At 53.0% G+C, this 27,534-nt stretch overlaps 1 protein-coding gene across 4 annotated transcripts; it reads right to left on the bottom strand.

Moving 5' to 3' along the window:
* Positions 1-27,480, bottom strand: LRRC8A (leucine rich repeat containing 8 VRAC subunit A). 4 transcript variants are annotated; one of them, XM_077850945.1, is made up of 5 exons: positions 27,334-27,480; positions 24,054-24,160; positions 23,756-23,813; positions 7,157-9,321; positions 1-1,937 (listed from the first exon to the last, which is right to left on the bottom strand). In XM_077850945.1, the coding sequence occupies exons 4-5, from the start codon at positions 9,311-9,313 to the stop codon at positions 1,662-1,664; spliced, it is 2,433 nt and encodes an 810-aa protein (XP_077707071.1). In that variant the 5' UTR covers positions 9,314-9,321; positions 23,756-23,813; positions 24,054-24,160; positions 27,334-27,480; the 3' UTR covers positions 1-1,661. The 4 variants fall into 4 exon arrangements, with proteins under 4 accessions (XP_077707071.1, XP_077707072.1, XP_077707069.1 ...); XM_077850946.1 differs by having other exon boundaries at positions 23,756-23,808; XM_077850943.1 differs by lacking the exon at positions 23,756-23,813.
* Between the last annotated feature and the right edge of the window lie 54 nt (positions 27,481-27,534).

The raw sequence follows: 27,534 nt of genomic DNA, 5'->3' as shown, positions 1-27,534 counted from the left end.
TACTTTCTGTTATAGATTTATTTGATATTTGAACAGAGTCTACAAGTTCAGACCCTCATGTAACGGATTGCTTCATGGTCATCAAAGGCTAGTGTGCATTATCTGAGGATTACATCCGCGGACATGACGCAGAAAACACAAATGGACAGACAAATGGACATAATCTTTAAGACAAGAGACGCTAAAACGTGCCTTAGTGTCCAAGTGATTGATCTAAGGTGGGGACCCTTCTAACACGGGAGACCCCCGGTGAGTGATCTAAAGTGAGGTGGCTTCTAGCCACCAGGCGCTGAGAGGGCTATGTGTGTGCCAGGCGCCTGGGACAGAAACTGGAACCAAAATCTGGGGAGTCTGCCCTCCCAATGGCGACCTCCCCACCCAAGACCCCGCCTCCAAGTGTCTCTTCTGAAGGACCATGTGGTAACAGGGCTGATGTCAGCAGCTGAGGCTAGTGGTGGCACTGGGCAAACTCATGACACACGAGATGGGAAAGCAGAGGCCGGGCGAGGTAGCTCCTCCTGGCTCCTTAACACTGTGACGAGGAATGGGGAGGATGGAGCACCGTTCATCCGGGAATTAGCCAACCCGAGTCTCCTCCTTTCTTGGCAGCTCCCGAACATTCCCTTTGGCCAACAGCCACAGAAATGAGTGCCTGCCAAGACACATGGAGGAAAAAGAAAACAAGACACCAAAAACAAAACAAATAATAATAATAAAAAAAAAAATCCGCCCTCGGAGAGGAGAGGAACAAACAGAACTCCTGGACCAAGGTCACACCAGACTCGGAAGACATCCTGCAACCTGCACCCCGGGGGGAAGGAAATACAGTTCAGTGTCTTGCTGCTCTGCTCAAGGAAAGCTGCCGTCCTGCCCTGAGACCTCAACTCAACTCACTGGCCTTTGCCGTCTTTTTTTTTTTTTTAGTTTTTTTTTTTTTAGTTTTTTTCTTTTTAATACCCAAACCATCAATTTTCAAAGCTTTAAAAAAAAAAAAAAAAAGGTTGTTTTTTTTTTTTTTTGTTTTGTTTTTTTACTTAAAAAAAAAAAAAATCTAAAACTGATGAGACAAGCCCCAGGCCTGGCCTTCCCACCTGGCGGTCTGCCGTCCCATGGGCCACACCGCCAGAGCCCAGCCTGGCACTGCTGGGGCAACTGTCACAGCAGGTTCTCCCTGACCCCTCTGCTCGAGTCTGGGTAGTACTGCCAATGGCATCACCAAAAGAAAAGGGAAACTGCCCACCCTTCCTTAAACATTCCCGATCTGAGCTGAGCTTTCCTGGGAATGTATAAGTTATCTGGAAGGAGGGGATGGGAAGTGGAAGAAAATAAATACCAAGAGCTAAGTAGGCATCCCTGGGCCTCTGGCGTCAGCTCAGCCTCTTGGGCAGAGATGGCCTCCAGTGGGGAGGCCCTGATTGTCCAAATACTGCGCTCAAAGACACAGGTGTCTAATCTCCCCAACAGGCACCCGCGCTGGGGGGCATGAGTCTCAGAAGGACAAAAGGGGCCAGCCCCTCAGGTACTGTCCTGAGGCTGCAGCCCAGCTGACAGCCGGCCCCAGGCTCCTGTCTTGGCTGAGGCCCGGCTGGCCACCCCTGGGCATCTGGGTCCCTGGGCCTGAGGACTCCGAAGCGGGCCGATGCTCAGCTGTCCGCCAGCACTCAGGCCTGCTCCTTGTCGGCCCTCCACAGCCGTTCCTTCACCTCAGGTGGCAACGTATTGAACAGATCCTCCTCAACCACCAGGCCGCTGCGCTTGAGCAGTGGGCACTCGCCCAGCTCCACGGGCAGGCACTCCAGCCGGTTGCCCCGCAGCTCAATCTGGGTTAGGTTGGTCAGCTCACCCACCCTCGAGGGCAGGGACTGCAGCACGTTGTTGCCCAGGTGCAGGGCCCGCAGCTTCCGGCACTGGAAGAGTTCCGGGGGCAGCGCCTCAATCTGGAAGAGCAGGAGCAGAGGACCAAAGTGAGGCGGGGAGGCAGCTCAGCCCTGGGGCCTTGGCCACAGTGTCTCCCCCCACCCCTGGCCCCAGGCACTAGCATCTTCTCTGAGGCCACAGTGTCTCCCCCCACCCCTGGCCCCAGGCACTAGCATCTTCTCTGAGGCTTCTTCACCAGCTCCCTGGGCCCATACCGCAGCACCCTCTGGCCTAAAAGCCTGGCTGACTACCATCTGTATGTGAAGTCTCAGCTCCACAGTCACTTCCTCCAGGAAGCCTTCTCTGACCTCTTGGGTAAACTATGGCACCCATGACCCCAGCAGCACTAATCTCCCCCGTGGTGAGGCTGTTTGATCACCTGTCACTCCAGACCAGGCTGTGAGAAGGCAGGGCTGGAGCAGCCCGGTTCCCTGTTGTCTCCCGACACCTGGTACCCTAAGAAGCCTATCACACTAGCTGGCTACTATCAACTCTGCCCCCTCCTCCACTGTCTCTCCAGGGCTCATTAGGAACCATGCTGTGGGGCCTGTCTGGTTTAAGAACAATTTATAAAAGAGAGTGGCATGCTGAGAAAATCACATGCCCCAGTTGCTGAGCACTGTGGGGATGTGCCAGTAGGGGGTGGGGACCCCAGCTCTGTCACTTCCATGTCCAGGGACTCAGTCTCCTCATATGTCAAGTCACACCCTAATCATAAGTGCAGGGAGCCCAGTATTGACCATTCCTCTCCTGATTTTGCAAAAGTTCAATGATGGGCAACACCCACATGCAACTTCCTACACAGCAGGCTTGCTCAGAGCACTAATGCTATTAACTTACTTACCCTATGGAACCACCTGCAAATACCCTATAAACACCACTTCTGCTTTAGAGATGGGGTAACTTTTCCCCAGAGGCTCTTAGGAAGCTAACGTGCCCAAAGTCTCACAGCTGGGAAGTGGTGAGCCAAGACTGAACCAGGCTGGGCAGCTCATGCTCTGCTATCTGTCTGCACTGTCAGTGGAGCAAGGAGCAAACAGTGGGGTCCCAGTGGGGACCTGCTGTGTCCCCGGGCACACAGGAAAAGCTCCATGAATGCCACCTTCTTTCCTGCCCTTCTGTGAGGAGTCAGCTAGAAACATGGATTCTTACTGAACCTGTCGGCCAGAACCATCTCCTTCAGATGTGCTGGGCAGGAGGGACCCATGTGACCCCACGTGAGGATGACGGAGAGCCCATTTAATAACCCCCCTGAGGTGGCTCTGTCACTGTCCCCATTGTCCTCTGGAGGCCTACAGAAGTGAAATGCAACATGTCCAAGATTGCACAGGAGAGGATGTAAGTAAGCCTTGCTTCCTCTGATTCAGAGCATGTGCTGCACTCCCATCCTGCCAAATACAGTGCTCACTGGCGGTATAACCCTGGGCAAGTCCCCTTCCCTCCCTGAGCCTTGGTTTCCTCCTCTGTAGAATGAAAGGTAGGACTAGAAACACCTCTCGCCTTCAAGGCTGAGGGCCTTCGGGCAGACCTGGACCTTAGGTGCCTTGGTGTTTTAAAAAAGACTCCTGACCTGAGCCTCCCCAAATAGCCACTGTTGTGCCCAGCAGTCAAGGGATGGAGCCAAGGTGGCTTCCAGGTGAGCAGGGCTGAAGGTCAGGGACACGACGGTTGAGAGGGCATGACGGGAAGTGGGCTCTGGCTGGACTGAGTGGCCTGAGCCTCCTGGAGAGCCCACTCCCTGCCACAGTGGACTCCTCTATCAACCCAGGCAGCAGTCAGGGCCGCATGAAAGGCCTGGCCCAGTGAGTGGCACAGCTGGGGTTCATGTGCAGAGCTCCCTCCCTAGAACGCCCCCATTTCCAGAGCACCCTCCACCCCAGTGTGAGCTCTCTCCAGGTCCTCTTTTTTTTTTTTTTTCTCTCCAGGTCCTACAGAGAAAAGAGAAGGTGTCCCAGTGGCTTGGTGCCCCACCACAGCCACCCGTGTCCTTTGGACTCATCCTCTTCCCAAGGTGTCACTCAACTGCTGAAGGCTTGAGGTCCTTTCCCATCACCTCAATCCTGTTCCCTCCTACCTTCCAGGGACCTCAATGGCTCCCTCATCAGCACTGAAGTAGTCTCAAGTCCACCTAGTCTTTAAAAGAAGAGACAACCCTCCCAAAAGCCTCTGCGACTGCTCCACTGCCCTCCATTCCGCCTAACAAATCATATGGAAAAAGCACTGTCTCTCTTTCACTGTGATCCAGCTTCTGCCCCTGTCCACCCCTGAAACTATCTGGCCAGAGTCACCAACATTCCCTCCTAATCCACTGAACCTGAATCTGCTCTTTCGCCTAACTGTCCCACACACTCCTGCCCTGCCTTGCTCCCACTCCCACCCCAGAGGTGTGACCCAGACTCCTTTCTCCATCCATCTACTCCCTGAGGGTCTCAACAAGGACCCTTCTCCATCCAGGACCCCGAGTGGGGACAGGGAGGACAGCTTGAGCTTCAGGCTCACTCAACACAGTCCCTGGGATGTCCCAGGGGCCCTAGATGCCCAACAAGGGACATATGCTCTCCTCTCTGAAAACCAGTAACTCCTCCTGCATCCTGTTTCAATGACCCATTTTCCTAGGCAGCCAAGTGAGACCTCTCCACTTGTCCCCATCGGATCCAGCCTCAACCCGCAGATTCTCCTGCCAAGGTCTCTCTCCCCAGGGCAGCCTCTCGGTCCCGGCCTCACCCCTCCCATGGCTACATCCAGGTTTTCGGCCAGCTCTTGACCACTCTCTTCTCGCCCCTCAAACCTACCCCCTCACAATGCAGCAAGAGAATCACTCCTAATCCATCTACTCGATCAAAAAGAATTAGCTGAACATTTGCTGTGTGTCGGGCACTGAACGAAAGAGCTAACTAAGATCCACGGCACCAGAAAAGGGGAACAGAGAAGATCCAATGGAAGTGAGGGAGTGGGAATGGGAAGAACTGGACTCCCCTTATAGACCTGGCCTCAGGGGAAAGTCCAAATTCCAGGGGCTGCTCAGCTCATCGCTCCTCCCCCACTGACAGAAAGAAAGCTCTCCCTTTCTAGAGTCTCCCTTTCTTTTTTATCTGGCTAACTCCCCTTGTCCATCCTCAGGGCCAGATAGGATGTCCCCTCCCTCCAGGAGGTCTGCCTGCCCTAAATTTGCATTGAGACCACTCCTGTGTGCGCCCAGGAGCCTTGAGAGGGGCAGCCAGTGGGCCCCGTTTATCCCTATGTCCCTAGCACCTTGCTCTGCCCTACGAGTGTTCAAAAAAATTTGCCAAATCAATGAGAGAATGAATAAATGGATCTGTAGGCAAATGAACGCATCTTCCATGTCCATTCGCCTGAGTTTAAATCTAGGAAAAGAGCAGCAAAGGGCCTGAGCCTGTCACACCTACCCCTCCCTGTCTACCTGCAGCCCAGGGTGGCTGGCAAAGGAGGAGGAGAAGGACTCCAGCTTAAAAGGATGAGCCCACAAGAAGCAGCCCAAATGAACTTTTTCCCTACAAAGGCCTCTGGCATTCCAGGGGCGGAGACAGGATGTGATTAAGCAGTGTGCAAAACAGGGCGTGCAGAGGGTCTCCTTCCTTGGACGGACAGACAGCGTGCCTGTCGCCAGCTCCTTTCCTGAGGGGTGACCTCAGCCGACAGACATGACCTAACAGGTCTCCTTAGGGTGAGGAGCTGGGGGCAGGGGACAGAACTGTGAGCCAGGCTGGATGCCTGCTGGGCCCTCTACCAGGAAGGAGGGTTCAGCAAGCCTCAGGTGCCCACACACAGCCCGCAGGCAGCCAGGACAAAGGAGGCATGTTACAAAGGGTCGTGAGATGCTTAAGTTGGACCCAACTCCAGGGGCAATCTGGCCCCTGCCCAATGCTCTAGGGGAACCCTTAAAGAAGGGGTTAGGGTCTGTCTGGTGCTCCCCAAATGTGGCTTTTCCCCCAAAGAGTCCAATTTTCTTGATCAGTGGCCTATCCCAGGCCCTGGGGGCAGATGTTCCCACATGAAGCAATCTGGGATCTGACCTTCACCCTTATATACTAACAGTCATAATTTGGGGGAGGAAGATAGGATTTTCCACAAACTAATACATGGGGGAGTCTGGTTGGTTTGCAGCAAGAGAGGCTTAGGGAAGAGGGGAGGGGGGCCCAGACCCTCCCAGACCCTTCAACTTGAGTGACATTGAAGAAGGTGTGTCCTTTCCCGGGGCAGGGGCATTTCAAGGACTGCCTGCCTCTGAGTCTGAGGCTGCTGAAGAGAACTCCAATCAGGAGCATCGTGCCCTGTGCAGCGTGGGCTGCTTTGTGCCACCGGCTGCAGTGCAGGCGCAGAGCTGGTGTCTGGGCTCCCACCACCATCTGCCTCACTGTGCCAGTCTCTACCTTAAAAGTAGGAAGTGAGAACAGGTCACCCTTCCTGCAGGTCCCCAGGAGGCATAGGCAGGGGGAGGAGGTCCTTCTAGTGGTTGTGGCTTTGTTTGCACTACAGGGGCCAGACCACAAAGCCACAGGAGCACCCTTCCCTCATCCCCACCCACCTGCCTCTAAGAAGCAGCCTATGGGTGGGGGGCTTCCCTGGCCAGGCAAGGGGCTGGCACATAGGGCTACCAATGATTTGCAAGGCGTCACCTCCCATACTGCTGGCCTGAAACGGTTTGCACAATTTCCTCTCCAGAAAGGCAGGTGGTGACAAGCAGAGGGGGAAGGGTGTAAGCGGGGCCAAGAGCTACAGAGACCACCTGGCTTCACCTCCATGAGTACCAGCCACTCATGGTTTCTGTCCCTGGTAGACCCAGATCCGCCCTTCAGCTCCAGATGTGGTCTAGAACAAACTGTAGGCTAAGTCCTGCCTCCCACAAGCCAGCCCTTGGACCTCTTGCCCCTCCACATCCCTGTCTACAAGGAACCCACCCCAGGTCACCTCAGGGACAGACCCCACCTGACCACATCATCCCTCCCAGATGGATGCAACATCCTGTGGCAAAGACAGGCTCCCCGACCCAGAGACCCAAGACAGCGGGTCTGTGCGGTGCAGCAGTGAGGGGATCTGTATTCTCAAAAAGCTCCTCCCAGGTGGCTCTGGGAGTCATGTGAAGACCCCCAATCCAGGAGGATCAAACCATCCTGGCCACCCTGAGACACCGTGCCTCCTGAGCAAACCTCCCCACCACTCCTCACCATGGGCCTCAGCCAGTCCACCGACAGAGCCAGCCGCGGCATCGGCCACTCACCCGGTTGGCCGTGACAGCCAGGTTCTGGAGGTTCTGCAAGAGGCCGATGTCGGCAGGGAGGAAGGTCAAATTGTTGTGGCTGAGGTCCAGGTAGCGCAGCTTGCGGCAGTAGAAGAGCTGGGTGGGGATCTTCTCGATCTTGTTGCGGTTTAGGTAGAGGCGCTCAAGGTTGGTGAGATTGCCAATCTGGATGGGGATGTAGGCGATGTGGTTGTACCACAGCTTAAGGCAGGTGAGGCGGTGCAGGTGCTGGAAGCTGATGATCTCCTCGATGGTCTTGAGGTTGTTGTCCTTGAGGTCGATCTCCTGCAGGTTATGGAGGCTAAAGATGGAGTGCGGGATCCGCTCCAGGTCGCAGCGTATCAGCTCCAGCTCCGTCAGGTTCACCATCTTCTTGAGGCTATTGAGGACGATGAGCTTGGTGCCCTCATTGTTGATGGACAGTTTCTGCAAATGCACGCCCACGTCAGTGACCACTTGTGGCAGCTTACTCAGATTGCTCTTGAGCCGCAGCACCTTGAGGCGCTTGAGCTCACGCAGCCCGTCAATGACGATGTAGCGGTTGTTGTCAGCACTCAGGTTGCCCGTCAAGTGCAGCTCCTCTAGCGTCTTCAGGCTGTAGATCCACAGTGGGATCTCCTTGATGTCCGTGAACTTGATGTGCAGGGCCCGCAGGTTCTCGCGCAGGAAGGCCAGGGCAGGTGCCTCAATCTTGGCTGCCGTGTGGTACAGCCACAGCTCCTTGAGGCCTGTGAGCTGCGCAATGCTGGGCGGAATGGTCACGTCTGGGATCAGCTCCAGCTTCAGCACCTCTAGCTCCACCAGATCGAACACGGTGTCAGGGATGCCGCTGAGCATGAACAGGTGCAGCTCCAACTTGTCCTGTGCATTCTTCGTGAGCCGCTGGCGCAGCTTGTCCAGTGTCCACTCATTATTGAGGTTCAGCTGCCGCAGCTTGTTCTCACTCACTTCCGAGAGGAAGACAGCAAAGCGCTTTGAGTAGAGTGGGTCGTACTGGTCGATGAGGTGGAGCATAAAGGCAAAGTCATTCTTGACGTCGGGGATGTCACTATAACTGCTCTCCTCACGGATCGACTCAAATGAGTACTTCTTGAGGGACCGTCGCAACATCCACCACAGTGTGTACATGCAGATGAGCCCATAGAAGATGACCAAGCTAATATAGAAGGATGCCAGGATCTTGAAGAGCGTGGCCAGGGGGTGGGCACAGCGGTAGGTGCGATAGCCCGTCAGGCTCTCGATGTCGACTGTACAGTCCACGTCGAACTTGATGTTGTGCACGTAGTAGACAGTGTAGCAGATGATGAGCATGAACTTAATCACCTTGATGATGGTCTGCCGCATATAGAGGCGGTACACGATGTCCCCCTCCTCCACGTGGGTCCGGAACTTCTTGACCTTCTCAAACAGCGCCTTGGCCTGCTCCCCCTCTTTCTTGTCCAGCACACCTGTCTCTGAGCGGTCCACAATGCCCTGCTCGATCCGTGACTTGGTCCGCTGCAGCATGGGCACAGTGGCCTCCACATCTTCACTGACCGTCGACGACTTCTTGTCCATGGAGCCATTCATCTTGCTGAAGGCCGGCTTGGGGTCGCTCTCTTCCACCACCGTCTCTGACAGGGCCCGCGTAGTCCATGGTGAGTCAAAGCACTTGAGCAGGATAGACACAAAGTGCTCTAGCTTCGAGCTGGTGCGCGGAAACTTGAACCAGAAGTTGCTACAGGCCAGGAAGATGAGCGTGTGCAGGAGCACCAGATAGGGGAAGTACTTGGCAAACCAGTGCAGGCGGTTCTCGTAGCACACAGCATCCACGTAGTTGTATTGGTGCCGGTCGAGATCGTACTTGATGCCTGTGGGGCCTGTGCCAGGGGGCGGTGGGACCGTGGAGTTTGGGTAGGTGGGCTCTGGGCCTGGGGCTGCCCAGCCTCGGAATGAGTCATTGCAGGAATCCTTGGTGACCCACTTACAAGGCAGGCAGATCATCTTGTCCTGGGTGACCTGCAGCGTGCCCCCAAAGACTGCGATCATCAACATCACAATGGAGATATAGTCTGTGAACACGTCCCACCATGGCTTCAGGATCCGGTACGCTGGCTGCGTGTCTGCAAAGTAGCGGAGCTCTGTCACTGGAATCATGGTTCAACCTGCAAAGGACCCACAGGACGGGATTACTGCAGTGTGGCCTGGCTGTCTGGGACCCAGGCGACAATCGGCCCATCACCCAAAATCCCACCTCAAGTCTAGCTGGGAGTCAGTGTGACCACTCACAGGGTGGCCGACCAATCAGCTTCTCCCCAGAAACCATGTGGCCACCAGGCAGCGGGAAAACCACCATGAGGGAAGGCAGGCGGCCTCCCCACCTAACAAAGACCAAGCACTATAAAGTCAGGACCGTCAGGACCCACGCCAACAGATTGCTAATGTGGCCTCCCCCTGCATTCCAGCAGGAGCATATGGGAATTCCTGTCCAGACTCCATCCTATTTATGATCGGGCTGACCAGAGGGGCTTGTGGAAAACTCTTCAGTTCACTTGGAACCAGATGCCGTGATGTTGCCCCAGTGACCAGAAGAGGTTCCCTCAAAGTATGGGAACTCCAGATATAGAAGAGGAAACTTGATGTGAACTCACTTTTGTAAAACAAACAGGGACGTTTAAAAAATTCTACAAGGGTACACGTAATTATGTCCCTACAGGATCCTGAGGGGAGACACACACACACACACACACACACACACACACACACACAAAAGAGGGGGTGGGGCCAGCAGAGAAAGGACAAGAAAACAAGACCGGTTTCCACCTCATGCTAGATGACATCACATTTATTATTATTTATTGTCTGGGTCATGGCTGGGTGCATTTACGTGTATAAGGAACTAAGCTCAGGAAAGTAAAGTCACCTGTCCAATATCACCCTACTACTCAGGGCAGTGCCTGTCCCTCCACCTCCCTACTTGGGTCTTCATTGCTGTGCAGGCTCACTGTCCACCTGACTATGCCAAGAGTACCAAGAGACTACGCCCCAGAGTCCAGCTTTCCTGTCCCCTGGGGTTCCCAGAACTCAGGTCACCACGGGGCCAGCAGACGCCACTATCCACCCTGGGCCACCAGCTCCGGCCCAGAGATCGGCCCTCCTGGTGAGGCTAGGACTCACAGGCCAGGGTGAGTGGCCACCCCACAGGAAGGCCTGGGCCTCTAATGACCGGCTGGCTTCTCATACCACCCACACTCCGGGAAGGGGGCACTCCAGGGAAGGGCCCGCTGAATCATGCAACCAGCCTCCAGCTGAAAGAAACTTGTCTCTCCCTCCCTGGTTCCCCAAATCCACATCTAGGCAGGCACCCAAAGACTGGGGACAGGAAGGGAGGAGGGCCCAAGACGAAGGGCCTGAGGGCGTGCAGCAGCCTGCCCCTGGAGTGTCCCGAAAGAGACTGCCACGGCAGGACGCCAGACGCTGGGGGCGGTGCAGTTTATGAGCAGGCAGGATGTGGCTGCAGCCTCCTAGTTTTGGAGGGAGAGTGGGTGTGCCAACCTAGAGGGGACACCCGGTCTCCTGGTGAGGAGTGGCCTCTGGGCCCCTGCTGTCCGGGGCTTTGCCCGTGTTGTCTCTTGACTTCCAAGGTGGGAACTGTTCACAGCTCCGTTTACAGGTGAGGGAACAGGAGGCTGAGAGAAGGAAACAATCCCGTCCATTCCATTCTGGTATGTCTGGTCCTTATCCTCCCCTGACCCCAAATACCTGGTCTCAAGAGCATCCTGAACTCGCCACCATCCAGGCCTTGGCTCAGCCCTCCAGGGACAATCAAAGTGACCAAAGTGTGCTTGCCTCTGGGGCCTCTTGGTACAGTGTGAGCATGTGGGCCGCAGAGGGCGAGGCAGAGGAGTGCCCAAATCATCGGCCCTACGACAGGGCAAGGGGCAGCTGTGGCTACAGCTTGAAATAGGTGCCACCTTCCTGCTGAGAAGGGCTTCATAGAGGTTTGGGGCGGGGGGCAGAGCTGGGAGTCCAGTGCAGGACCAGCCTCTTGGAGGTGGACTGCCTGGAAGGTGGGGGACACCCTCTAGCTGCACGCCGTGTTTCTGCCTCACCTCTGCCACTGACTCACTGTGGAACTCTAAACGAGTCACCGCCCCTCGTTGACTGGGTTTTGGGAGAAAGCTGGAAAGAAGGTACAGGTACCAAACCTGAGGCCTTAGTCCCGGGGATGCCAGGGAAGGGGCACCCGCCCCATGACCCAACCCCCGAGAAGAAACAGGTGGCTGGGCCAGCCCCCGCTCAAGTAGCTCTTGCTGAGGACTGAGGACGGGGTTGGGGGGAGAAGCAGTGGCACTGAGCCGGCCTCTGCCAGCCCTGACCTCACTGCGGGGCCATAGGCGAGGTCCTCACTGGCTCTCGGCCTCAGGTTCTGCACACACCCCACAGGGTTGCTGGGAAGCATCCATGGTATTTCAGGCTTTTACAGTGCGTAGCACAGAGCGGGGCAGGCAGGCAGTTTGGCACCTCCTTGTCATGCTCCTCTGGGCAGAAGTCTTTGGAACACAGGAGGTGCTCAATAAAAATCAATGGGTCTCAAGAGAGGGCCTGAGAAGGGACAGGGCAGGCATGGGGCCCAGGGGAGGGCAGGGCCCGGGTGTGGCAGGGAGGGAAGGCAACAGTGAGTTTCAGGTGGATGTGGGCAGGGCTGCACATCCTCACAAGGAGGAAGCTGAGGCAGAAGCTCCCAGCCCTCTCTGCTTGGCCCAACCCAGAGGGCCCTGGGGAAAGGAAACAGACCCCCCAGGTAGGGATCTCCAGTGCAGGGACACGCCCCAGGAGCCAGTGGTGACTCAAGAGCACTAAATACCCGTGGGGGTGGGGTGTGGGCGCAGCTCCCAGTCCCAGACTGGAGACTCAGGGCCAAGTCCAGGATGTACACATTGTTCTAGCACACTCCCCCCCACTTTTTTTTAAAGTAAGCTCTACACCCAACGTGGTAAATTCACAATCTCAAGATCAAGAGTCACATTCTATCGAGTAAGCCACCCAGGCGCCCCACTTCTTTCTGTCTCTATAAAGTTGACTAGCCTAGGTACTTCATAAAATTGGAATCGTAACAATATTTGTCTTTGTGTGTCTGGCTGATTTTGTTTAATATAATGCCCTCAAAGTTGGTCCACATTTTAGAATGGATGTCAGAATTCCCTTCCTTTTTAAGGCTGAAATAGTCCCCATAACCATTTTACAGATGGGGAAATTGGGGCTCTGAAAGAGATGCCATTTGCCCAACTTCACACTACCTGTAAGTGACAGAGGCCACCTTCACAGCCAGATCCATGGTGGAGCCCAGATAGGCAGTGCCTCCGGGTAGCCACTCGGGTGAAGCAGATCCCACTTGGCAGCAGCCCTAGGACCCACTGGATATATACGGTCAGGAGAGCACCACTGGGAAATGGGGAAGATTCAAGGAAGTGGGGATCTTGTTCCCCAGTTACAGAAAATACCCCTTTCAGGACGTTTCCTGCAGGCGGTATGTTCATCCCCGCCCTGTGCTGAGCCCTCCCTAACCGGTATAGCCTCCTAGCAGAGGTATGCAACAGCTTCTCTCCCACGGCCTGGTTCCCTGTCCCAAAGGGAACAAAGATTCTGTCATGGATGTGACCACATTTTATAAAAGGTAGTCAAGGTACCAAGGGGTATGTGATCCCAGGCCTGTGCCCACCCTGTACATGTCTCCCTTCCCAATGACTGCAGCCCACCCTGAGCAAGTCAGCCAGCAAGGCTTGGCTCTAGAACCACTGATGCCACGAGACACCCCCTTGTCCTGGCCACCCTTGCGTGTAGCCAGCAGGGAGGGAACAGCAAGTTCAGAAGCCCGGACTCCTTTCCGTCATGACACATTGGTTTCCCCGTCCATAGACTAGGGGGTGAGAACAGGTACCCTGCCAAGCTCTCAGGATTATCAGAAATCACAGAAATGAGCCTTCCCAAACTGTCTGTGTATGGCCCCTTGGTCAAGTGGAGAGTAAGCCTCAAGCTCCATGATATGAGCTTAGCGCTGGAGGGACAGCCGGGCCAGTCTGGGCTCTGCCCTGGGTAGTGTAGTCACCCTGGGCAGGCATCTTCATGTCTCTGAGCCTTAGCACTGCCCCATCTGTGGAAGGGGGCTTAAACAGACATGGGCCTGGCCCTCCAGAGCAATCCTGACTTCAACAGTCAGAGGTAATTGAAAAGTACACAGGACAGGAGCACAAGGGAAGGAAATGGAAGAAGGAAAACCCACCTGTCTGGCTCAGGGCTCAGGACTCAAAGATACCCAGGAGAGACATAGGTAGGCAAGGCCTGGCCCACAGTAGGTGGGCAGTAAGCACGTCCTGCCACTAAAACACAACATGGCCTTTTCAATGAAACCAAGTAGCTGTAATGCCACTGTGAAAAAAAAGTGAGATTCAGAAAAATAAATAAATAGAAATTCATTCTGATAAACCCTTGACCAACAGTCCCTGCACCATGGGAAGGGATTCCCTCTTAAGAGTGGAAATAAGAAACAGAATGAATGGAAACTGATTTTTTTTTTTTTTACCAGCATGTAATATCTTTGTGATTGAAAAAAATTGTAGAGTTCCAAAGAAACAGAGCCGAAAGAAAGAAACAAAGAGTAAGATAGATCAGCCCTTGAGTATGGGGATCAGGTGTTTTTTGAAGCTCTGAGAGGACAGTTTGGGGAGGGCAATGGGGAGCTAGGTCAGATCAGGTTACATCTCTGCCCCAAGAGGTGGGGAATTTGGAGAGGATCCTGAATAGAGGATAAAGATGAATGAGTTTAACTCAGGAGGTTGAGAGAAGGCAAAAAGGCAATGTGCCTTGCTGTCCTCTGAGCTCTGGTCTGGCTACTTGTTCTTCCAGAACAGAGCTAGACACTGTACCTTCCTAGAAATCAGGAATTAACATCCATCAGTGAGGTGGGAGACCCCTGGCTATACCCAAGAAAAGCTCAGGAGGCAGTGGGCAAGGGGCCATCGAGGAGCCAGGGTACTGGGGAAACTGAGAGTCCCACAGGACAAGGGCACTCCAGATTCATGTGGGTCCCTTGTACAGAGCCCATGATACGGAGATGGAGAGAAGATCTGCTGAATCGGGTGGGAACTCAGGAAGAAGGCAGCTGGAGGGAGGATAGCGATTGTCTGGGAATGATTCTAGGACAAGAATCAGTTACAGGAATGTTCATCACAGTGTTATTTATGCCCTAGGAAAATTGGAAACAACCCAGATGCCCATTATTGGTGACTGGTTAAATACTTATTAAATGATCAGATGATAGACTATGAAATGAAAACATGTTACAGCAAGACACTCACTGACTTGATAAGAGGAAAACTGTCTGAAGCATGTTACCTGCAAAAGTAGGTAACAGGGGTGCCTGAGTGGCTCAGTCAGTTGAACAATTGACTCTTGATTTCAGTTCAGGTCATGACCTCAGGGTCGTGAGATCAAGCCCCAAGTCAGCATGGAGTCTGCCTGAAATTCTCTCCCTCTGCCCCTCCCCCTGTTCATGCTCTCTCTCTCACAAGTAAATAAATAAAATCTTAAAAGAAAAAAAAAAGAATAGCTAAAATAATTTGGAAGAACAAGGTGAGAGGAGACTTACTACAAAGCTACAAGAAGTCAGCCAATGTGATGTTGATGTAAGCATACCTGGATAGAGGAGCAAGCCTAGAGATAGACCCTGAAGTACCTGGAAAGAGACACGACAGTGTTGGCTTTCCAGGTTAGAGGAAAGGAACGGTCATCAACAAATTGAGCTGGCTCTCAGTTATTCATGTGAAAAAAACATAGCCTTGTCTAGTTCCTTATACGAAAATAAACTCCAATGAACTGAAGACCTAAACCAAAACCTGAAAATGTCTAAAGAAAGAGCTAAGAAATCAAGTTAGGACAGGAAAGGATTTCCTATCACAAAGAGTACAAATCCTTACAGGAGACGATTGATATTCTGATCACATTAAGTTAAAATATATGTATCCTCAAAGAACATAATAATAAGCAAGTAAAAAGAATCCACAGGGCTGTTAGAGATATTTGCAATGTGCACAGCTACCAAAGGATTATTATCCAGGACAAATACAGAACTTCTAAAACACAAGAAAGAGACAATCTAATAGAAAAAAATGGCAAAATACATGAATGGGGGGGGGGGGGCGCCTGGGTGGCTCAGGTGGTTGAGCATCTGACTCTTGATTTTAGCTCAGGTGATTATATCTCAGGGTCGTGAGATCAAGCCCCAAGTGAGGCCCACTCAGCAGGGAATCTGCTTGAGATTTTCTCCCTCTCTCTCTTTCCTTTTGCCCATCCCCCCGCTCCCTGGCTTGAGATTCTTTCTCTCAAAATTAAATAAATAAATCTAAAAATAAAAAATAAAAAACATGAATAGACAACTCACAAGGAAAAATGCAAGTGGAAATTAGTTAATGTATGAAATTAATTCCTAATCTCATAACTAATCAGGGAATGCAATCAGATGCCATTTCACTCACCTGTGACTGACAAAAATGCTGAATTCCTAGAGGAGGTTAGGATGCACACATCCTACAATCCAGCAACTTCTCTCCTAGCTATAGATCTCAGAGAGTCGTTTTACACACACACATTAAGCCGTGAACAAAAATGCTCATTGAAGAGTTAGCCTAACAGCCCCAAATCAGCAGCAACCCATCCATCAACAGGAGAAAAGATAAATCATTATTGTCATACAATGGAATGCTAAAGCAATGAGTTAATGATCTATATCTACATGTACCAATATGAACAGACCTCAAAAAAAAACAAGCTACAGAATAACATGTTATGCATTATGTAAGGGTTTCTGTAATATATATATATATATATATATATATATATATATATATATATACACACATGCATACATATATATATATCTAAGTGTAATAAAGTTATAAAAAACCTGGATGGCTGGAGAGCCCCAAAATCAAGACACTAATTACATCCAGAAAGGGAAGAGAAAGGGATTGGGAAAGAGGCTTCACTTGTGTCTGAAATATTTTGATAGAGAATATATCTGAAGCAACTGTTATAAAATTACGGTCTGACAAAGCTGAATCCTGAATACAAAGATATTTGTTCTGGTTTTATACTTTTCTGTGTGCTTAAACTATTTCATACAAATTTACCAAAATAGTCATCCATTTCTACCTGTCCTGGTGGGTCGTCTCTCTGGTCCTCACACCTGCCAGGCTCAGCTGGAGGCTACCACTGCCAGAGTAGCAAATTCAGCCTGTTCTTCCAACTGGCCTGCTCCTGACCGGTGCAGCGGCACCTGTGGTCTCTGAGGATCCTGCAGATAGCACTACCAGCCCTGCCTGGTGCTGCCCTGCCCCCAGGGCACTGCCAAAGTAGGTAGAAGGCAGCCAGACAGACCCTTTCCCCATCATGGTACACACAGGTGGGGAGAAGGGGGTCCAGGTTCCCGTGGCAAGACAGGAGTATCCCTGCCCCTGGGGTGGGGGGTATCAGAGAAGCAACCTGGAGAGCCCCTACTTTCCCCCAGTGGCAGGCAGATCTCAGGGAGTGCAAAGTGCAAGAGTTCTGAAGCTGCGAAGACACAGGTTCAAAGCCAGCTCTTGCCTGAAGTCATTCCACGAGCCCAGGCAAAGTATTAGCCCGAGCCTCTGCTTTTACCACTTTATTTTTTTTTTTTTTTTAATTTTTTTTTTATTTATGATAAGCACACAGTGAGAGAGAGAGAGGGGCAGAGACATAGACAGAGGGAGAAGCAGGCTCCATACACCGGGAGCCCGACGTGGGACTCGATCCCGGGTCTCCAGGATCGCGCCCTGGGCCAAAGGCAGGCGCCAAACCGCTGCGCCACCCAGGGATCCCTTTTTTTTTTTTTTTTTTTTTTTTTTTTTTTTTTTTTTAATTTTTTTGCTTTTACCACTTTAAAATAAGAATAGTGCTCCCTACTTTATATATCTGTATACAGGGACCCAAAGGTATCCAAGAGATTAAAAAGAAGAAGAAGAAGAAGAAGAAGAAGAAGAAGCAGCAGCAGCAGTAACAGCTGTCTAGTAGGGAAATATACGCTCCATGAAAGAAGCCAGTCACAAAAGGACAAATGCTGCAGGGAATCCATTCATATGAGGCAAATAGTCAAATTCATAAACACAGAAAGTAGAATGGTGGGGGAGGGGAGGGTGCAGACCTAGTGCTTAGCTGGTGTTTAACAGGTACAGAGTTTCAGTTTTGCAAGACGAAAACAAATCTGGAGATCAGGGGTGATGGTGGTGGTTGCACATCGATGCAATGGTATTAATGCCACTGAAGCACACACTTACACATGGTTAAGAGGTAATTTTCAAGATGTGTATTTTACTGCAATTTAACAAGATTAGGGATTCCTCTTTTTAAAAAAATTGTATAGTAACTTATTACTGTACGCATAGAAAAATCGGGAAAGCTATACATAGACCTATATGCAGTTAAGTCTGAGGGCGGATAAGATTGTAGAGGATTGTCTATACTACATACTCTTCTATTATTTAAATTTGGTACTTTTGTGAGTAGGAAAAATACCTGGGGAGAAAACTAAAAGAGCTTCCTCACTGTGTGGTTTCTGAGTATTGTAAAAGTTTACGAGAAGTACATGCCATCTTCTGCTAGACAGTTGGCCCACCCTGCCTGCCCCACCCTGGTGACAGCTACTCCACAGGGCGCTGCCCTCCTTGTAGGGGAAGCTCAGACCTTGGGGATGCATGACTTCTCCTGAGCCTCAGTCTCATCAACTGCAAAATGGGAATATTGCCATACTTACCTCAGAGGCTTACTATGACTTTTTTTTTAAAGGTTTTATTTATTTATTCATATGAGAGAGAGAGAGAGAGAGAGAGAGAGGCAGAGACACAGGCAGAAGGAGAGGCAGGCTCCATGCAGGGAGCCCGACGTAGGACTTGATCCCGGAACTCCAGAATCACACCCTGGGCTGAAGGCAGGCACTAAGCCGCTGAGCCACCCAGGGATTTCCCCCTTACTGTGACTACTTAAGTGACATAAGGTGTGTAATCCAGAGGAAGGTGCACTATACTTACTACAACCCACCGCCATCCCAGAAAACCCTACTAGAGCTCAGTGGGGGAAGACACCCAGGTGAGGACAGAGCCACACAGGGACAGGTATCTCCATGCACAGACCGGACCACCCTTGGCCCTCCAGGGCCTGACCGGTCTCACAGATCACACTCAAGCCTTGGACTTCTGGATCCCCTGCCAGGCTCAGGACCCCAGGAAAGGACAGAGGCAGAGAGGTGGTGATATGCTCTCAAAATCACCCCTTAGGTATCCATCGACACTGTTTATTTCTCCTTGATGCTTCTTACAGACGGGGAGGGGAGTCTAAAGAAATGACATGCTGCCCACTCCGTCCCCGAGGGGGACCACCCAAGCATGCTCCAGCCCTCACATCGGCCTGCAGAGCTTTGGCTTTCACACCCGAGCCACCATGGCAGGCAGGCTGGGCTTCGGCAGGCAGGCTGGGCTTCGGGTAAACAGGGAATAGAGAGCCTTTTGTTAAAGCCCAAACAGAGATGCTGGGCAAGCTTCCCAGGCAAGAGGGGAAGCAGGAGGCTGGCGCCCCTCCTTGTACCACACTTAGGAAGGCTGTCTGTCCCTCCACTGCTCTCCCAGGGTGGGGGGAAGGGCGACTCCCGAGAAGCCTGAGGAGGACCGTGGGTCAGTGGCCCTGTGCCAGAAGGGCTCTGGGCCTGCGAATCTGTTCCTCAGTCAGCACCCCTGGGCCTCCTCTGGTCCCAGGGCTGGGAGTGGGAGGAAAGGTCTCACCTCATCATCTGGTGTATAGAGCTCCCACCCACTCAAGAACAGGGCATTGCCCTCTAGGCCCCCACACACACTGGGATGAGTCAGCAGCGGGCTGGGGGCATTGCCTGGCACTCACCCCACAGAGAAAGGCACACCCGCACTTCCTGGGAAAGGAAGAGGGGACACAGTCAGGGCAGAATGGGGAAGGGACAAGTTTCACTTCCAAACTGCTCTCACATTTGGGCTGGGCTTCCCAAACAGGTCCATCCTCATGTAATCTCGCAAGGCTGAAGGCTGTGGCCTGCGTTAGAGGGTGAGGGGTGACAAGTGAGGAACACCTATCTGGGGCTCCCAAGACACACACACATGGAGCAGCAGGCCAGATTGGAGGCCCAAGCTGCCCCCTGGCCCCACTAGGCTGGCCTTGGAGCTCCCAGCTACTGACATGGACGACATGCCAACCCCACATCCAGCACTTCCTATGCCTCAGCTCCCCATCCCCAAGGACAGCAGTAAGGTGGCTCCCTACTTCACCAGTGGGTGACCTTGGGAAAGTCACTTTAGGTCCCAAGGCCTCTGGTTTCCTCTTCTGTAAAATGGTTCATGAGTCGTAGTGAGGACTGAATGATGTGGTCCATTGAAAGCTTTTGGCCCAGGGCCCGCCACATATTAAGACTGCAATGTTAGCTGCTGTCATTGTTATGGTAGGTTTCATCAGTCCCTTTATGGGAGAGAGCTTAAGTGACCTGCCCACGGCCACAGAATGTGGAGATGAAGGGCAGATCACCACAAGGCTGATTTTCCATTGTGCCAATCTGCCTCACAGGCAAGCAGGTCTCCTGAGCCTACCTGAGCACCCAGAACCCTGGAAATGCTTCCTAGGACAAGACCAACCCCCTTCTCCTGAGGGGCACATGGAGTCAAGGCCTCCCTGGGGAACCATAACAGAACATACTCAGATGCCTCTGGTATCCTGGGCATAGCTTTAAGGAAACTCAAGAAGGGAGCCCCCCTCTGTCGGGTCTCAGCCCAGAAGCCAGGTGCCATATGTAGGCCTATGGGGACAGAGGGGCCTTGACCTGTCGGGAGCACTGGCACTGCCTGTCTGGACAGGATGGGGGCAGGAGCAGCCACAGGAGGTCGCAGACACATCTGCTGAGACCCCTGGCGGACCGGGGCCAAGGCCAAGGTGAGCTGCCTAAGGCCCGGCTCTGGGGCTGGAGGGGGCTGCTTCCAGAGATCGAGATGCAGGCTGCCAGGTAAGAGGCCAGATCCCTGTGTGCCCAGCCCCCAGTCAGCACAGCTGTCAACACCCGACTCTGTCAGAGGGCACAGGGCTGGCAGTGGCACCTCCGAGGGCGTCCAGGTGGCATGTGAGAGCCGTGGAATTTTACAGCTACTTTTACTCCAGGGGAACATCACCTTGGGCAAAGGCTATCCTACAGCAGTCCATTTAATTTTGAGGTTTTAGGCTCTCGAGAGATGGTTAAACATAGAACTTGCTACGAGATGCAGGAGCAATGCAATGGGAAAGATAGCAAGGAAGTTTGTGGCTGGGAGTAAAAGCTGTTCTAGAAACCTCAGTCCCACACATCCTTGGGGGCGGGGGGTGCTAACCCCACCCCTACCCCACCACACATCACTAGGACCCCTGGTCCTGAGGGGAGCTCGGCCCTGCCTCTACAACAAGGACATTAGAGGGACTCCCTGGCTACTGGCTAGACGTGGGGAGCAGGGCTGCGAGCGTCACTCTGTTCAGCGTCTCCTGGCACGGTCTGCAGACCACCAGCCTCATGACAGCCTGGGAGCATCCTCAAAATCGTGTCCCCTGGCTCTATCCCCAGCTGGGACTCAGCAGGTGTGTGGTGGTGGGTTCTGGGGAACAGCGCCATGAGCCAGCCCCTGGGCAGCTCTGAAATACCTCCGAAACTGAGAACCCAGAGAAAAAGAAAAACGGAAGATGGGGTAGCCAAAAACATTCCGGTTTAAGGCCCGGCTTCACCACCTGAGGCAAAAGCCCTCGTCCCTCCGAGCCTTGGCCTTGAGCCTGTAAAACGGTGGAACCACCTCACAGAGGAGAGCTGCCATTGTGTACATGGTGACTCGGCACACCATCCGGTGCTTGGACTGTGACCACTGAGGACGACTGTGGGACAAGGCCCTGCTGCTAGGAGGAGGGAGGAGGTGGAGAGGCCAATTCCTGGGGCCAGAAGCATCTGGAGCGAGAAGAGAAAGAGACTGTAGGAAAGAATAGGAGGAAGAAACACAGGTGAGGAAGATGGTCAGGCCAGTGAGCCCGAGAAGACCACCAAGTCAGAGAAGACCACCAAGTAAGGGACACCTCATTCCCAGCTCGACCCTGCCAGACCACAAAACCAGGCTGCCAGGCCTGAAATCCCTCCTGCCCCAACAGAGCATCTTTTTTTTTTTTTTTTTTTTTTTAAGATTTTATTTATTTATTCATGAGAGACACAGAGAGAAAGAGAGGCAGAGACACAGGCAGAGGGAGAAGCAGGCTCCATGCAGGGAGCCCGATGCAGGACTCGATCCCAGGTCTCCAGTATCAGGCCCTGGGCTGAAGGCAGCGCTAAACCACTGAGCCACCCAGGCTGCCCCCAACAGAGCATCTTTGAACCCAGGTCACAGGGAAGCCTTCTCCTCACCTGCCCACCCTTGGGGTTAAAACCTAAAAGGAGGGGGGCCTGGCTGGTTCTGTCAGTTAAGTGTCTGCCTTTGGCTCAGGTCATAATCTTGGTGTCCTGGGATAGAGTCCTGTGGGGAGTCTGCTTCTTCCCTCTCCCTCTTCCCCTGCTTCTTCTCAAGCTCTTGCTCTCAATCTCTCTCAAATGAATAAAATTAAAAATATTAAAAAAAAAAACCCACAAAACTTGAAAGGAGAGGGGCACCCATCTGGCTCAGTCTGTGGAGCATGTGACTCCTGATTTTGGGATTGTGAGTTCGAGCCCCACATTGGGTGTAGAGATGACTTAAAAATAAAATCATAAAAAAAAAAAAAAAAAAAATCCAAAACCTGAAAGGAGCATTCCAAAGGGACCAAGACATCCCCCAGGAATCGCCAGGGTAAATGAGTCAGGGCCACACACAGGCAACATGGCAACTCATGCGTGTCCCTCCCAACCCCCAACCTGGCCCCTGCACTAGGCAGTCAGCAGAGGCTGAAACCTCTCAGGCCAGCCCATGCCATTCCCTCCAAGCTGTCCCTGGTACGGAGGAGGAATTCTGATCTCAGATAAGTAGGACCCTGCTGCTTCCTGCTCATCCCCGGCCAGAGAGACCTCAGCTCAGGCCGTGCCTCCCCTCTCCTCTCCCGGAGGTTGAGTTCCTCAAAACCAATAGGAAACTCCAGCAGGGCAGGGCTAGGGTTGGCTGACCTTGTCCCAATAAACAGGAGAGTCAACAAAAATCACACACCAGGCATTTCCTACCCTCCCTGGGCTGCTGTAAATGCCCTCACAGACAGATCCAAACCCCGGGATGGTGAGGAGGGGAGCACCAGGGTTATGCTGATGGGACTCATACACACAGCACATACCCTGTTGCCAGGAAAGAGGTCCTGTGGGAGCCAGGAAATGAAACAAAACAGGAGCAAACTGTGAACCAGCAGCCCTCACAAAACATGACAGGGAAAAAATAAGCAAACAGTAATAATACAGTGGAATAATACACTCCTCCTCATTCATATCTCTGGAGATGGGGATCATGGGAGACTTTCGCATTCCATGATATCAGTTATAAAAACATGGCAAACATACAACTATGTTGGTAATTACAAAAAATTAAAAAAAAAATAACTATTTCTTTTAAAATCTAGGCTGGGGAGGGCCAGGTCTTCTTTAACCAAAGGCTGAGGAGGTGACAGGTGGATATAGGGAGGCCTTGGGCACAGAACAAAGGACCTTGGCCTGGGATTCCAGGATCTGAGTCTAGTCCCACATCCCTCCTTCCTTCCTGAACTCTTGGGCAAGCTGCTTCCTCTCTCTGAACCTGTTTCCACATCTGTAAACTAAGGACAAAGGCCAGTGCCTGAGCCTCCTCAAGTGGTGAGAGGAAACCATTGATAAGGGTGTTCTTTTTTTTTTAAAGATTTTATTTATTTATTCATAGAGACAGAGAGAGAGAGAGAGGCAGAGACACAGGCAGAGGAAGTAGCAGGCATCATACAGAGAGCCTGACGTGGGACTCGATCCAGGGTCTCCAGGATCACACCCTGGGCTGCAGGTGGTGCTAAACCTCTGCGCCACCGGGGCTGCCCAAGGGTGTTCTTATAAATTCTAAAGTAGTCCATCCAATACCGCTAAGGTTATGGAACACATCCTAGGACATACTCTGTTAAGTGGCTTCCCTTAATCAACATATTTAATCTTCAAAATACCCTAAAGGGAAGTAGGGTGCTAAAATTATTGCCTTTTTACAGCTAAGGAAACTGAGACTCAGAGAGGTACGGTGACTGGCCCACAGTTCCTCACTGAACACAAGACGGCTAGGAGTCAAATCCGGGTCTAAGAAGTCTAGGTCCTATCCAGTGCACTTGCCTGCTTTGGGAACCAGTTTCCAAAATGTAGGCCAAGGAACCCCGGTTCCCAAAGGTGTCCACATGACCAAGTAAGTATGGGGACACACGTCCTGCTGGTTCCCTCTCCAAGACTCATCATGCTCACTTCAATGCTAAGAGTCATGCAGCAAGGACAAGTTGTTTTCCAGAGTTATCTAGCTACTGCGACCACAAAAACTAGTGTTCTAGGGAACATACCTTGGGAAATGTGGTCACAAGACAGTCTGGCTAACAACCCGGCCTGACAAGATCTGTGCTGAAAGAGAAAAAATAGAGGTTCACAATGAAATTTAACATTGGCATGTAAAGCCCAGTGGCCACTGAGTCAGGAGAAGGAAGAAGTGTTCTGTCTCCTGCCACCTCTGCCCTAGATGCCCTGGACCTACAGTAAGAAAAGCAAAGGATTGCAGAGATGGAGATCCTGCCCTTTGCCCCCTATGCTGGGGAAGGCACCTGACTGGAGGCTGGCCTGGAGGGAGAGGGGCCCAGTCCTTACCCCGTGGACGGCTCTGCTATCTGCGTGTTGCCTGTCGGTGCTGAGGCTGGCCGACGTCTGTCTGGGCAGGGTCTTGGCATTCCTCTCGCTCCATGGAACCTGCCTCCCTATGAGGAAGCAAGAGCTACTGTCAGCAGGGATGTGTGACTGTCAGAATTACCTGCTGTGCTGCCAACATTTTCTGAGTGCTTGCTCGGTGCCAGGCCCTAGGCTGGGCCCTCAGGGTGACAAGAAAGAACCAGACAGGCTATTGGGAGATGCCAAGTCTACAATTACCACTGGCTGCTGGGAGCCCAGAGCTCTGCTGGGGGTACCCAGAAGCTAAGGGAATATGGACAAAGCATTAGACCCAGACCAGTGGGGTCAGAGAAGGCTCCCTGGGAATGATGTTGCCTGAGTTGACTCCTGGGGAAGGTCAGAAGCTGGAGGAAGAGCATTCCAGGCAGAAGGAACAGCACAAGTTTGCCTGGGAGAGAACATGATGTCTAGACGATGCTGAGTGGCTCAGTCTGGCTAGATCTCTGACCAGAGGTGGGAGGTGGCAGGACAGGAGCTATAGCGGTGCAAGCCAGGTCCAGGCAAAGACACAGCCTCAGCCCAGACACACTAGTTTACCTCAAATACAAAATCCAACCAGCATCTGGTAGTCGGGGAGCATTTAGTGAGCATCTACTACATGTCAGGCACTCTGCTGAGAACCAGTCACAAGGCTGAAAAGGACAAGTCAGCAGGGTGGGGAAAGAAGTGCGAGAAGACTACAGTAAGGCTGGGGGGGGGGGAATATCTAATCCACTAGGAGTCAGGATTGTGGCTCAGCCATCAGGAAGGCCAAAGGATAAGCAGGAGTTAAGAGGAAGGAGGGAGTGCAGGGCAGACCAAGAGACCCAAATGGCTCTAGGAGGGACCGTGGAGCCTTTTAACCACGTATGCTGGGGAGCATTTAACACACTTACTCAGTGCTAGGCACTGTGCTGAGAGGAAAGAACAAGACAGTTCCCAGCCTGGAGGAGAGATAGGTCAATAACCCAGGAAACCCACACAGGGTGACAGCACCTAGCAATAAAGCACCTAGAGCTATAAAGGCACAGACATCTCTAAGACAGACTTTACCCCTACCCTGCGCTCCTCAAGGACAGGGCAGCCCAGCCACTTGCCCATGGCACAGCCTGAACCAGAACTCAGGCCTCAGGACTCCCTGTCACTGATTCTACTAGTCCTCCCTCTTTCAGGAAATACACACTCACCACCCCCAACAGAGCTAATGCCTCCTTCCTCCCTAATATTGCTATTATTATGCTGGCCACTGTATCCACGTTGTCCTGCCTGCATCTCCTCCCAGACTGCAGCTCAAAGGAGGCCAGGGACTGTTCTCCAGCATCATTCCTGGTCCAGGCCAGGCACATCCTAAAGAATGGCTAAATGGATGATTGGGCGAATGAATGTTTGAATGATCAAGGGATGGAGAGATGGTGTGCTGGGCTCTAGGGCTCCATATCCAGCCCACTGACTCTTCATAAGGTCTTAGGCCATTAACCTGTGCCTCAGTGTCCCCATGTGAAAACCTAGAATCACCTTCACTCTCAGGAGAGGGGGTCAGGAACCAGGCTCATATCTTCCCTCCAGCTCCTACAAGTGAGGTCTAGGCCAAGCCAGGCAGCAACCCAAGGCCCAGCCACTTCCCCAAGTTCTGACCCAATGGGGCAATCCTCAGGAGCCCACCCTGTCCAGAAAGGCCACTCAAAGTTTGTAGAGGAAACTGCTTCCTAGTGGGTGTGCCCAAGGCATGGAGTACAAAAGCATATCACTGAGTTGAGGCTGGGGCGTCACAAAGATTTCTTGGGCCCCTGCTCTGTATCCTGGAAGGCAGAGGGGCATTATTAGACCAGACCCCAAAGCACCTCTAAGACTGGGAAGACAGGAAGGCAGAGGCCGGTCATTCACACCCCAGCATCTCTCCAGTCTGCCAGCACATCATCTGTCCTTGCCTCCCCCCGTAAGCCAGAGGAAGACCTGACCTTCATAAAAGCAATGCCAGTGTGGCTGAGACCATGGGCACTGCCCAGTCCCTCTGAACAAACTCCCACTCTCCCATCCCCTCCACAGGAAATATCACCAACAGCAGACCTCCTCCCCTTCCTCCTCCTGCCTCCAGTCAGCCTGCTGGTCTGCCTGCCCAGAGGGGTTAAAGAAACTCCTAATGGAAAAAGTAGGTGAGTCCCAGGGGAGCTTTTCAGCTCCACCAAATCCCTCCTCCAGGATTTAGGCCCAAATTCCCTTTCCCTCACCAAGCTCTCTCCCTCCTCATCCTCACACCTCATCCTCAAAAGGCTTCCTGGGACAGAGCTGGGGAAGAAGCATCAGGGGAGTGTGGTCAGCCCCACCCTTCCAGGCAAGTGCTGATCAGAAGGGTGTCGGACACCCCCCAACCATCTCTCCTCCTTCCCAAAAAAGGCAGTCGGTAGTTGCATCAGCTGAACACCAGCCCAATCTTGGTTCACTTCAGCCCCGACCGACGGAGAGGAAGAAGCAGTTAACAAAAGCAGCAGAATCATCGTGAACCCAAACCACCTTGGCTATGCTCCTTCAGCCTGGGAGCCAACTTTGCAGGATCTCCAGCCCGGACCCCATCAGATCTGGCTCTCCGGCCCATATGGATGCACAGCACATGGGCAGGGCCTGGGGCCTCAGACCCCGAGCAGATCTTCCCGGGAACCCCTGTCCAAACCGGCCCCAAGATCTTAGCCAGGGATCCTGCCCCCAAATCAGGGCCCTGTTCCAGCGGACCAAGAGGAGGGAGGGGTCCAAGGGAAGAGGAGGGGGCCAGGAGCCCAGGAGAAGAGAACAGGGGAAACCTCTGAAAACGAAAGGGAAGAAAAAAAAAAAGCTGCCAAGGAGAGCCCAGAGGTGGAACCTCTAGGAAGTGGGGAGAGTGTGCGTATAGGAGTCAGGATCTGGGGGAACTCGGGGGATGACAGGGGGGCCAGGGGGAGCCCAGGCGGAAACTCCCGGTGTGTAGAGCGCAGGGAGGCACTGGGGTGCCTGGGAGGGGGCTCGCGCGCCGCGGCACCGCGGAGAGGGTGGGGCCCGGGAGACCTGGAGTACGGGGGAGCCTGGAGGTAGGCCAAACTGGGCTGCCGCGGGAGGCCCCCCGGGAGCCAGCCGCTGCTAGGAAAGCCCGAGCTGCCCGGGGCGCCCGGGGCCGAGCAGCTGGCCGGGGGCGTGTAAGAGTGGGTTTCGAGAAGTGACAGCTCGTGCCCCTTTCCCCGCCCCACCCACTCACCTGGTCCCTCCGGGTCCGGCCGCCCAGCAGGCAGCCCCGCGCCCCCGCCGCTCCGTCTCGCCGCCGGCCGCTGCGCCCCTCCGGCGCCTCCTTTTGTTTGTCCCTCACTGCACCACTCATCCTCCTCCGCCCCGGAAGTGACGTCACCACCGGCGCGAGCGCGGCGGCTGGGGAGTCGCCATCTTTTTGGTGGGAACACTC

Source organism: Canis aureus, chromosome 16 (genome assembly GCF_053574225.1).
Source record: "Canis aureus isolate CA01 chromosome 16, VMU_Caureus_v.1.0, whole genome shotgun sequence".
NCBI classification, from domain to species: Eukaryota; Metazoa; Chordata; class Mammalia; order Carnivora; family Canidae; genus Canis; species Canis aureus.
This window is presented reverse-complemented; position numbering and strand designations above follow the sequence as displayed.